The following is a 12,264-nucleotide window of genomic DNA, read 5'->3' as shown; positions in this document are numbered from 1 at the left end:
GAAGAAGGAAGAATGGAGGAGCCAAACAGCATAAGTTTAAAGTTCCATAGATTACATATTGTGTGTACTTAAACACATATCATTTCATAAAATGTGAAATACACCTTTTTTTGAGCTTCTTCCCATTCTCCTTGACCTATGTGCAGATAAGGGAGTGAAATTTTCTTCTTGTTAGATGAAAGAGAATATTTTTCAGGTAATGGAAAGAGAGACATTAGGATGTCATTGAAATATAACTACTGTTAGTGATGCAAAGCAGGCTGGTATTAAACTAAACTAATCTCAATTTTGAGGCTAGCGAATGAAGTGACAGCCATTGAGACTGAATAGTACAGTCAACTAAAATACTGCAGAAGAAAGTTAACCATAGCTTGGAATGCTAACTTGGAGCAAACGGTCAGTTATAAAGCAGTAAAATAGCAGATACCTTAATAAGCAAGTCAACATAATGAAAAACACGCACATTTTTTGAGGAGATTCACTGAGTTGCCTCCTGGTGAAATCCAAGATTTTCTGAGTCATCTAAAAACTGTCAGTACCATTCCTGATAGATCTCACTGACCTGCAGTGAAATGTAGAGCTGCAGGCTGCGGTGACGTAATTACCGTGATCATTTCACTATATAAAGGCAACCTACAACTGATGTACATTAAAATGCAGGCAAAAACTTTAACAGGGCAAAGACTTTGTGCAGGTTCAGTAGCTTTATCTTTCTGTTTAAACTAGTACATCTTGGCAGACTGAAAAGATGATGGTTCAGAGGTTCCTTTAGCTTCTTCCTTCTGTATTCTAGTTCTGTTTTTTTTCTTCTAACTTAACACAAAAGGTTTCTGTTAGCAGGATGACCTCCCTGTCATCCATTTGTAGACCAAACCTCCCTCCTCTGTGTGTGTGTGTCTATGGTTCCAGTCTGTAGCAGCTGATGTCTAAAACAAGCTGTTAACCAGCCTGATCCCAACACCGTGACTTTTCATCAACAGTTTTCCACACTCTGTGTTTGTCATGCTAGTCTGTTCTGCTCTGCTCCCTGCCATGCTTAACTTCTCCTCCACTCAGCTGCTGGCTTTTACAAGGCAGTCACACCGTTCGTGCTCTGACATTTACAGAGCCAAAGCCTCCTGGGACGCCAAATACGTTTGATGCTGCTGGACCTGCACTGCAACTGTACGCATGTGTCAGGAAACAGGAGGGTTGTGACAGCATTCTTGATTTTATCCCCTCTGTCTTGCTCTTTCCAAGGCTACTGATACCCCAGAGGATCGTAACAACCCGGTGTTGCTTTACAACAAGATGGAACTGGGGGACCTAAACGCCAACTTCACCCTTGAGATTGAATCACAGGTAAAAAAAAATTCTTTGTGTACCACAGTTTGCTGTTTTCATTTCACATAGATACTTCTTGCTCATCTTTATCTTCTTCTCTTCTTTATCTCTGTGGGGATTTTTAAAAAACTCCTTTTGAAGCTATTTAACTGGAGTTACTTCACAGCTAAAATAATGAATACAGTCAACATCAGCGTCCCTGACACAGAAAAGGTCATAAACTACTCACCCAACTATTACAGAAGGCTCAACCTGATCTTGGCCAAATACACCAAGAGGTAGGTGTGTTCATTTAAGTCTGTATCTGTGATGAAGTATAAAAGCCTGTTTTTGTCTCTAAGCTTGTGGGGGAGGGAGTGCACAATATTGATAGCTTTGTGTGAGTATGATTGTTTTTTTCTTAACATGTTTTCTGTCTACTCACAGGGATCTGCAGAACTACATGGTGTGGCGTTTTGCTATGAACATGGTGGTGGGTCTTAGCAGAGCTTACAGAGACACCAGGAAAGCCTTCCGCAAGGTACATGCGCAGGACCTTGATGCTGTTACAGTCCATGGAAGGTCCTATTTGCAGACACTGCTGCTTACCTAAGTTATTAAAAGAAATACAAACAACACAGGGTGCAAAGCAGTTAAACATGTTTGCAGTAATGTTCCTGCTGGTATGGGGATAAATGACAATACCTATGCTTTGAATTAAATGCTGAAGTTAGCATGGGATCATGTTTAAGATGCCAACATGCTGATCATTTGCAGGTTTGTTTACCACTGTCACCACCTTGCTGGAATATGTGAGCATGTTAACACTTGGCAATTAGTGCTAAACAGAAACTATCTAAACGACAGTGGAAACATAAGTAGGTTTGTGATACTCTATCATTGACCAAATGAACTCACATTTATAATGAAAAGTGTTGATGGTTACATTAGCACATAAGGCTGCTTCCAAATGGTTGTTTATTGCACTTTTTTGCTACTTTTATATAGCTATATCAGTTACCTTAAGCTCATACAGTTTATCTTTTAACACTGACAAGGTTACTGGAAAACCATCCAAGGTTAGAACATGTTTGAGATTTGTCTATGCGACATGCAAAATAGGCACATTTTTAGAAAGTAGAAGATTTTATATTTTAAATGAATTTTTGGGGGGTTAAGAGTTTTCATTTTGAAAAATTCTATTTAAAAAAGCGGGGGATGGGAATCAAACCCTACGACCACCCACACACCTAAATCGAGATGAGATGACACCACCTACTAAGTGCTAAGGAATTGCTAAAACTGCAGTATCAGTCAGCCTCTAATAAACAGTCGATTTCAACACGTTGCTTCATTCATATTCTTCCTCCATGCATTAAAAATCTTGGTAATCCTTTTTCTAATCTAATCATTTCCCCACTGCCCTATTTCCTATTGCCATGAGCCTCTTTAAACAATATGCTGACCAGTTTATCCTTCATCTTTAATTGATCTGTGCCTTGTTACTTTCCCTGCAGGCTCTGTCTGGTACGACGTCAGAGGCAGCAGTATGGCGACAGTGTGCTCTGTACGTCAACAACAACCTGGAAAATGCTGTGGGACGACTTTATGTGCAGGAGGCTTTCTCTGAAAAGAGTAAAGAACTGGTCAGTAGCAGGTGCATTAGGCTTTGTATTGTTAAAACACATTAGACTCAATCAAAGATAAAGAGCTCTTGAAAATATCCTTCATTAGACAAGATACAATCTCTGTAATGGAATTCTGCACCTTGTTTATTGAAAGCTGAAACTGATAACCTAAAAATGCATCTGCAGGGCATTACAAGAGGAGTGTGGACGTTTATTTATTCAGTTAGTCATACATACAACAAAAAACATGTGTTTCAGGCACATCTGATGGAGAGTATTTTGACACCCACTTGTGTTTTTGTCACATTTGTGTCTTGTCTATCAAAATACTGTAGTTTTTGCTTGCCTCCACTCAAAGCAGCTGAACAAGGTGTCCTTGTTATCATGATCACACCACCCACACTGTAAATTCAAACTGCCTATGCATGTGTATGTGTGAGCTGTGGCATCTGACATTGTGCATGTGAATCAATTTTTATTTGCGATCATGTGCAACTTCACAAACAGAAATACATTACTGTAAATTTCTGTCATATCATCAGGAAGTTTACAGTGTCTGTGTATGACAGTACATCCTTTGATGCACACAGTACACACAGTACACACATTTCATCGTGACTAACTGACCTGCAGCTGCCACACTTTCTTTTTGACATGTTCTTCTTTCCTTTCAGCGCGTACACTTTAGGTAAATTGTTGTTTTATACTGCTATTAGTGCTATTTACTAATGCTATATGCTATTAGTATACCATCGACACAGTGTATACTCATCTGCCACTTTATAAACCAAGGTATAGAGAAGAGCATTTCAGAGGTCACAACACCTTAAATCTTGAAGCAGATGGGCTACAGCAGTAGAAGACCACAATCGCTGCCACTCCTGTAAACTAAGAACAGGAAACTGAGGCTGTAACTTTCATCGGCTCATCAAAACTAGACAATACATGATTGGAAACATGATACCTGGTCTAATAAATCTCAGTTTGAAAGCATGGTTCCACCTTGCCTTGTATCAATGGCATAAGCTGCTAGTGGTGTAACGGTGTGGGGGAAATTTAATGATACACTTTGGGGTTTTAAATTGAGTATCATTTAGACACTAGACTATACACAGTCTGTGTGTATAGTCTATCTATCTTCTATGTCTATGTTTTCTGTGTTCCAACAGAATAACACACTGTATGATAAAGCTGGTTTATTGAACATAACATCACCAGATGTCAATACAATAATAGACCACCCTTGAGACAGGGTTGACTGGGATATATGCAGAAACAAATCTGCAGTAGCTGATGGTATCGTGTCAATATAGCCCCAAATCTCTCAGGAATTTTTCCAGCACCTTGTTTAATCTAAAAATTAAGGGGTGGTACTAGAAAAATATACCTGATAAAGTGGCCAGTGAGTGTATATATGACTTCTCAAAAAAAGAAAAGAAAAAGAAAAACCCTAACAAAATTCTGAAGTTATTATTGCAATGAATAATCTAATTTAACCAACCTTTCAGATGTAATTAGCAAGTCTTTGTCTTATATATAATATGCATTCAGAAATATATTTCGGCTAAACAACACAGACACTCACAAATCAAATAAGAGGAATGTTTCCAGCACTTTATTGAATCTCTGCAACAACGATTTAAGACAGTTCTGAAAACAAAAGATTGTCCAAACTGGTACTAGAAAGGTGTACCTAATAAATTGACCAGTAAGTATATATGGCATATAAAGTAATTCAAAATAGTTAATTTAGATGGTAAATATGTAACTCTGATAAGTTGAATTAAAATATTTTTCAATAGATTGTTGCTAAAGCGTTACATTTCTAAGCATCCCTCTTTTTAATACGATAAGGTAACTTTGGGTCCAACTATCTAGCATTTCCAAACTCAGTCCATGTGGACTACATCATGGTGAATGAAAAATATCTATATTTGAGCGCTTTGTTAGCTTTGGGTAGATAATGCCCCTAATTTACAGCACTGTGTGACAAAGAAGCATAATCATGCTAAAACTTTGACTAAAAGAAAAAAAACAACAACTGGAACACAGCGTATCCATGCACATAGTGCTATCACAAGTATGTTAAAAGGTTTTTAGAAAAGCCTCTTAAGTATAATCGCTGCTGGTTTGTGGGCATCCACAGTGTGCTCTCCAAGTCGTCACACATTATGTTAGCTAGGGGTCTGCTAATGTGATGAGAAGCTGGTGTGCCTTTTGTCTGCCTACTGTGGCCTCAAAACAAATCTGTGGTTAGAGGACTCTTGAAGGGTGACCTTTGTTGTCTCTGAAGTTTTTTTTTAAATTTCCTGTTTCTGTTCTTTTTGTATTTGTTATTTGGTGGCGATACTTTCATTTGAATTGTCCCAGTTGTGTATTTGTTGTGCTTGTGGTCAAAAACCTTTGCCTTTTTAAGTCTGATGGCCAAAGTACAGGGCATGGTTTGCACTGGTGGCGTCAGTCAGACTGCCTCTCTGTATGCAGCATGATCGTGAAAATATGTAGCTCAGGGCAAATACGTTATAGAAACATGCACCACAGGTTTCACTGAAAAGTGAGCTTTTGATGTGATGACTGATGATTTTTGAATTTGCATAAGAAAATATCATTATCTGAAGCTACTATTGCTCTGCAAATTCACGTTGAAGACAAGAATGCTGACATGAAAAGCATTTTTTCACTCGCACTCGTTCATGTGTTTAATAACAATAATATAACTGACCTGCCTATCGCATGGATTGCCATTATGCTGAACTATCTCTTCTATAATTTAAATTCATAAAGCTCAGGATCATTCGAGTAACCAGAAATGAAACCCTAAAATGCTGAATGCATCTATAAGCGAATGTACATTTTTAAAATATGTAGAGCAGTAGCATGATCAATAATGCATTTGTAAATATGCAGTCAAGGAGTGAAGACATCTACTGTAGAGAATTTTAATACAACAAGATGAGACTTTCATATGTACAAAAAGTATCCGTTTAATAATATTCTTTTAGTAGTTTTAGTCGTTTTTAGTCACTAATGAAGCATATCTGGTTATTATTGTCACCTCAGCCAATTTTAATACTTGATAGAAAGAAATATGTCATGTTAAACTAATATCACACTTCTGAAAATGTCTGCCAAGGTCAGCAGACTCCTACACTGGAGTTGTTCTGCATTCATACATGACTATGTAATGATGAGGCTTAATTCAGGGAAGTGTATTTTTATGAATTTGTTGCCCAGTATGTTGCAAGATTGCTTGGCATAACTTCAGATTTTGATGATAGTCTCCCTCTGCAGAAAATTTGTTCTGACTGATATGATGAGGTTTTCACTCTTTGTTTGTGTTTGTGTGGTTTGGCTTAGATGGAGGAGATGATTAAAGACATTCGAGAAGTGTTCATTAGTAACCTTGATGACCTGACATGGATGGATGCAGAAACCAAGAAAGCAGCTGAGGAGAAGGTATTGCTTATAATTTTAGCTATAACAGTTAATGATTGTTATATGTATAGTCCATTCTGAATTTCGGGATAGTTGATGGCTAAAAATGTTTGTTCAATTTTCTCAACCTATTCTTGTGCAGGCCCGAGCTATTCGGGAACGGATCGGCTATTCAGACAATATTATGGATGACGAATATCTTAACAATGAGTACAAAGATGTAAGTATCTGAAAATATGCAACTGAGAATGTTTTCCTTCTTGCATGGAATCATTTCAGCAGAATACAGAGCGCCTTTATTGTAGCCGCATATCGGTTCTGTGAAAAATCTCTGTGAATTCCTGGCTTTTATGAGTTTTGCTGGAGAATATATGGCCAAGTGTTGATAGCTCTCATCTCGGCTAATCCTCCTGTTTCTCTGTGTGTTGGTGTTAGCTGAGCTACAGTGCAGAGGAGTACTTTGAAAACATCCTACAGAACCTGGAGTATGTGCAGAAGAAACGCCTGCGGAAACTCAGAGTAAAAGTCAACAAAGAGGAGTAAGCTTTCCATTGAGGGGTAGAATAAACTGGCTTATTCCAGATGTATATTAAGCTGCAGTTGTTACCATTTAAATTAGCAGTAATAAATTAGTTTTTTTCCCTTTTTGGCACTCTTGGTGTACCCCAGTATCTCACATTTAGCACAGTGCACTGATCATTCTCCCACACATACTCCTACCCACGTATAGAGTTCAGCTTTCCTCGGCTGGGAGGCTAACATTATCCCAGCTATTAATAACTGCGGGTTAATTTTGATATATTTCATCAAACATGCGTTTCACTGGGCTCTAGTGCTCTTTACTGTAGCAGTAGTGCTCTTCACTTAATTCCAATGTCTTTGTCCAGGTGGGTAACTGGAGCTGCTGTTGTCAATGCCTTCTACTCATCCAGCAAAAATCAAATAGGTATTTCACATATATGCAAAGGTTAAACTGCAAAAGACTAAAACAATACACATTTTATGTATTTGCTGATTTATTTATTTTACTTTTCTTGGTGTCAGTGTTTCCTGCTGGAATCCTTCAGCCTCCTTTTTTCAGCAAAGGCCAGGCTAAGTCTCTCAACTATGGCGGCATCGGCATGGTAATCGGTCATGAGATCACACATGGCTTTGATGACAATGGTATGATTTTCCACATTGTTACTCTTTGTTCCTCCCAGGGGCAGTTCTGGCAGATTGCATTGATCTTTGGAAAAATAAATTATATATATATGTAATAGATTTCCCCTTGTAACTGGTACCAGAAAAACATGTTTTGTAACACCATTTAGGATCTCAGAACTTTTTTTCCAACTTGGTTCTGCTTCAGAGATGGAAGGATTTATTTATACTGACATCTACTGTTCACAAACACATAAATGTAACTGCAACTAACATAGAATATATGCAGCATTTGAGTGCTGTTGATATTCTTGTTTTCTTGTTCATCAAGTTCAACTTGTCCACGTCCATTCATTCTTTAGGCCGTAACTATGATAAGGATGGCGACTTGAAGGACTGGTGGACACCAGACTCGACACAGAGGTTCCTCGAACTGTCTAAGTGCATTGTTGATCAGTACGGAAACTTCTCTTGGGATCTCGCTAGTGGACTACATGTACGTTCATCTGAACTATATCCATCCTTCTTCTTTCTAACATCTTATCAAATTTCCTCCCATATTTTTTCCTCAATATTATCATGAACTTTACTTTATCTCATTTATTTGCTTTCCTGTTACCTTTGCCAACTTATCTGTTGGTCATTTTTCTGTCTTTCCACACATTTTGCTGCCTCATTCCTTCTCTGCTCCAGGTGCCCTTAATATTTTGTGTTGACATATCAATGGCTATTCCTCTCCTTCTCTTTGTCTCACCTTGTCTGTCCTTTTCTTTTGAACAATGCTTCTTTTATCCCTTGTGAAATGATTTCCTATATCCCAAAAGTTATATGGACAATTTGCTGAAATACAGAGGAAAAATTACAGCCTCCTTCTGTCCTTTTTCCCTGTCAATCTTTGTGTTCTCTGTCCCTATATCGCCTCTCCAGTTAAATGGTAACAACACCCTCGGAGAAAACATTGCTGACAATGGAGGGATACGACAGGCGTATCAGGTAATGAGCCTGAAAAAAAGAGAGAGAGAGAGAGAGAGAAAGTCCGTTTAAGAGGCCCAGTTTACAGATAGGAGAGGAGGTGATTCAGTCTGCAGCTTGCTATTGTCATCTGCTTTCTAACATTAATAGACTAGTTATTTTGTTAGGTCACAGGCTGGCTCATTAGCTATTGTAAACACAGCAATAAAGGACATAATGTCGCTGCTGGATGTATCAGTTTTAGCTTGGCAAAGCACAGAAAAGACATTCAAAGACTTGAATGCAACATGAAAGAGCAGGTATAGTATTTTCACATAAATTATACATGTCTAATACAGTACATACACAGTACACGTTTTTTTTTTCTTTCTCTTTCAGCGCAAAGTCTAGATTATTTTTCTAATTAATACGTAGATCTCAGGGAGACAGGATGGATCCATATGCATTTATTTTTCTGTCTGCAAACATGGTGACATAAGTTATGATTTCATAATTGATGCTTTCATAATCAGTGTGATTTTTAGATGTATTCAACATGACTGCTGGGTAAGACTGTGTCACTGATTTAGGCCTACAAGAACTATGTAAAGCAGCATGGAGAGGAACCACCTCTGCCTGGAATTGACCTTTCCCATGATCAACTCTTCTTCCTAAACTTTGCTCAGGTACAAGCCTTACTGACTGATGCAGCAGTTGTTTGTTGAATAATAAGCCAGTTTTTACACATGTATTGTAGTTCTGACCTTTCCTAGGACCGTAGGCAACAATAGAAAAATATCCTGCAAAATGTGCATGCTTGGTGATGGATGGATGGATGGATGGATTGATTGATTGATGGATGGACTGGGTTAAGCAATGGATAGATGTGCAGATTTCAGATTTCTTGATGCAATTCAGTGCATCCTAATCACTGTCTTTTTACAGGTGTGGTGTGGAACACATCGGCCAGAGCAAGCTGTGAATTCCATTAAAGTTGACGTACACAGTCCAGGGAAATTCAGGTAAACTCAAACCAAGAGTATTTTCTTTACATCAATCAGCTATGTGCTGCCGGCAAAGGGCAGAAAACAAATTACAATGGTAGCTAACATTTTAAAACCTAGACAAAATGATATGTCATGTTAATTTCACTTTCAAGTCCCCGTCTAATATAACAACTTCAGCTCCAACCATCAATCTCCTCTCTATGTTCACAGGGTACTAGGCTCCCTTCAGAATTTCCCAGAATTTGCCAAAGCATTCAACTGCAACAAAAGCAGCTACATGGTTCCTGACAACATCTGCCGTGTGTGGTGATCCACATACCTCTGGGATGGGTCCTCCCCATCCCCCTACAGTACCTCTACCCTCTGATTGTTGAAGAACTCACAGGGGGCTGCATTAAAATGGAAGCTTCCCTTAGCTCTTGACTGGATGGACCATGGCTGGTGGACTGACACTGCAGTATGCACTTCATCCAAGGACGGCAGCACACTGTACCCTCGTAGATGGATGGACTGAGCACTGTCTCTCCAACTCTGACACTGTAGTTCATTCATTCAGCCCAATTATTCTCCTACTCACTGGATACAATCACTTTTATGTTTTTGTTTTTATTTGTCTCTCAATTTTTCTCGTTTTGCTTCTCATTTAGGAGTCCACCAATGTGTATTTGTGAGTGCACATGTGAGTGTGTTTCAGTCTAAAAACTGCAGAAGAGCAGCAGACAGACAAATGTGCTCAGCCCACTGGCATATGAATACACCAGACACCCACTCACACTCATATACATGTAACAGGGCTGAACCACTCTATTGTATGTGGGACTGAGCTGTACTCTCATAAAACCTCAGCTGGTTTCAGCCTTCATCAACATGCTGATCCACTCTTCAGTGTACTCATAGTGTAATCTTTGTTCATACATAAAACTAGATTAGATAAATTATTATAGAAAATCAAAAGTCATTTTATTATATAGAGCAGCAAGTATTTAATCGCGATCACATATTACACAGTGCTGTTCTATAATCAATGCTAACATCTTTACCACAGTTGGCAGGTGGCTGCTCTTCATTAGCAGAACATGGATTATAAACCAAAATGAAGTTTTTGCCTTTTAGATGACACCTGGTCATAAGTCATAAAGACGACAATCGACAGACACCAAACCCTTTTCGTTCTTTGAGATTCCTGAGTGTTTCCGTGTGAATGAATGTCTCTGTGTCTTTTCCAGTCTTTGTACGTCATTTGTTATAACTGCCTGCTGTTTGTCAAGCAGATTGGTATGCCTTACAGTTGTGCTATTCTGTGTGAGTGTGTATGTGCATTTGTGGGAGAACAAAGGATAAGAAAATGTATTATTAAACAAGTAGCTCGGCTTTTTCTCATGCTCGTTTGCTTTCTCGTTAAGAATTGGATGAGAAAATCAACACCACTCTCACGTCTCAGTGTTTTAGCCAGCTGCCATATGACTTAACTTAGCATAACGAGTGCAAAGAGCTGTCCGTGGTCTGTCCAGTTTATATAATAACCCCGGCTTGATTTCAGTAATTGCCACATTGCGTTTCATGTTTTTATCAGTACGAAAAGCCAAAGTCAAAAAAGAATCTGATTTTTAACAAACTCATGTGAGCGTATTATTAATCTTCCAAACTTTTGATAAGACATTGAATAAGTGTGTGTTCATAAAATGTTAAACTATTGAGAAGAAGCATAGTGATTTCCCAGTTTCATCTTGGCTTAATCTTATCAAGCGTGCCATATAGCCAATGTTTTCTGTTTTTGTTTTTAGGTGATTATAAGCACAAAGCAAAAGATTAAGCTTCTTATATAGTTTACACTCACAAACATTAAAAAAAATCACAAGTGCATCCATTTTTTGAATACAGGTGATTGTATTAAATCAGTAGAATTTAATTAACCATTTCATATGGTTTTATTTTTTAATGTTAAATTGTAAAAGGCTGTGATACATGGTTAATTGTGGAAAAAGCTAGAAATTAGTGCAATGAATGATGTGCCATGATCATGTAGACCACAGACTGTATACGCCCTCCATGTCCAAACTTCATATATATATATTCAAGCTCCCAGGCCTTTGGTAGAGGACCAGAGCTTGAAGGCTAGACCGCCTGCAGGGGCAAGAGGGGAATATATATATCTATATCTATATAGAGCTATAGATATAGATATATATCTATATCTCTATATCTATATCTATGTCTATATATATCTATATACAGATATATAGATATATAGAGATAGATATTCTCAATGCTATTTGTGCAAGCTGTTTTTGTGTCTTTATTGGTCACAAGGTTTTCTTTCTATCACTTTCAGTCCACTTGTAGAAAGACAGATATACCTCAGTTGCCTGTATTTAGATACTTTCTAAGAATGACTGATAATCATCTTGAGAAGCGTTTTTCTTTCAGAATAAACCTTTAAAAAACACTGTATGGCTGCAGACAGCTTGACTTATTATGTTCATGGGTGTTTTCGTTCTTTAGCTCAAATATATTTCTGAATGCATGTTATCTGAGATAGGAAGGACATGCTAGTAACATGTGAAAGGTTGGTTAGTCAGAAATCCTTGAGAAACAAGAAATATAAAGTTTTGGTGAAGCTGAAGTCATTTACTATAATAATTAGCTGATAATATGGTGTTTTTATTTTCCTCTTCTTCTCAGTTTTTCAGAAATGCCCAATTCTTAGAATCAACGAAGCGCTGGAAACCTTACTAAGCAATTTTGGTTCATAATGACATGATAGGATGCCAAGACAATATCCCCTACACCATTACAGC

The 12,264-nt window shown here is 38.0% G+C and overlaps 1 protein-coding gene across 4 annotated transcripts in view; it reads left to right on the top strand.

Annotated features, from left to right (window-relative positions):
* LOC116323654 (neprilysin) overlaps positions 1-11,912 on the top strand; it is a 40,741-nt gene extending 28,829 nt beyond the window's left edge. For all 4 annotated transcript variants that reach the window (XM_031744037.2, XM_039597958.1, XM_039597957.1 and 1 more), the window contains 14 exons: positions 1,240-1,341; positions 1,465-1,601; positions 1,750-1,843; positions 2,820-2,948; positions 6,288-6,386; positions 6,508-6,585; positions 6,801-6,904; positions 7,253-7,311; positions 7,410-7,529; positions 7,871-8,004; positions 8,436-8,501; positions 9,050-9,145; positions 9,405-9,481; positions 9,677-11,912. In XM_031744037.2, the coding sequence (XP_031599897.1) occupies positions 1,240-1,341; positions 1,465-1,601; positions 1,750-1,843; positions 2,820-2,948; positions 6,288-6,386; positions 6,508-6,585; positions 6,801-6,904; positions 7,253-7,311; positions 7,410-7,529; positions 7,871-8,004; positions 8,436-8,501; positions 9,050-9,145; positions 9,405-9,481; positions 9,677-9,776 (1,395 nt within the window). In that variant the 3' untranslated portion in view covers positions 9,777-11,912. The remainder of the gene's footprint in view (positions 1-1,239; positions 1,342-1,464; positions 1,602-1,749; positions 1,844-2,819; positions 2,949-6,287; positions 6,387-6,507; positions 6,586-6,800; positions 6,905-7,252; positions 7,312-7,409; positions 7,530-7,870; positions 8,005-8,435; positions 8,502-9,049; positions 9,146-9,404; positions 9,482-9,676) is intronic.
* Positions 11,913-12,264: the final 352 nt, after the last annotated feature.

The sequence above is a fragment of the Oreochromis aureus genome, linkage group 14 (genome assembly GCF_013358895.1).
Source record: "Oreochromis aureus strain Israel breed Guangdong linkage group 14, ZZ_aureus, whole genome shotgun sequence".
NCBI lineage: Eukaryota > Metazoa > Chordata > Actinopteri > Cichliformes > Cichlidae > Oreochromis > Oreochromis aureus.
The sequence above is the reverse complement of the archived record's forward strand: the minus strand, read 5'-3'. Positions and strand labels throughout refer to the sequence as shown.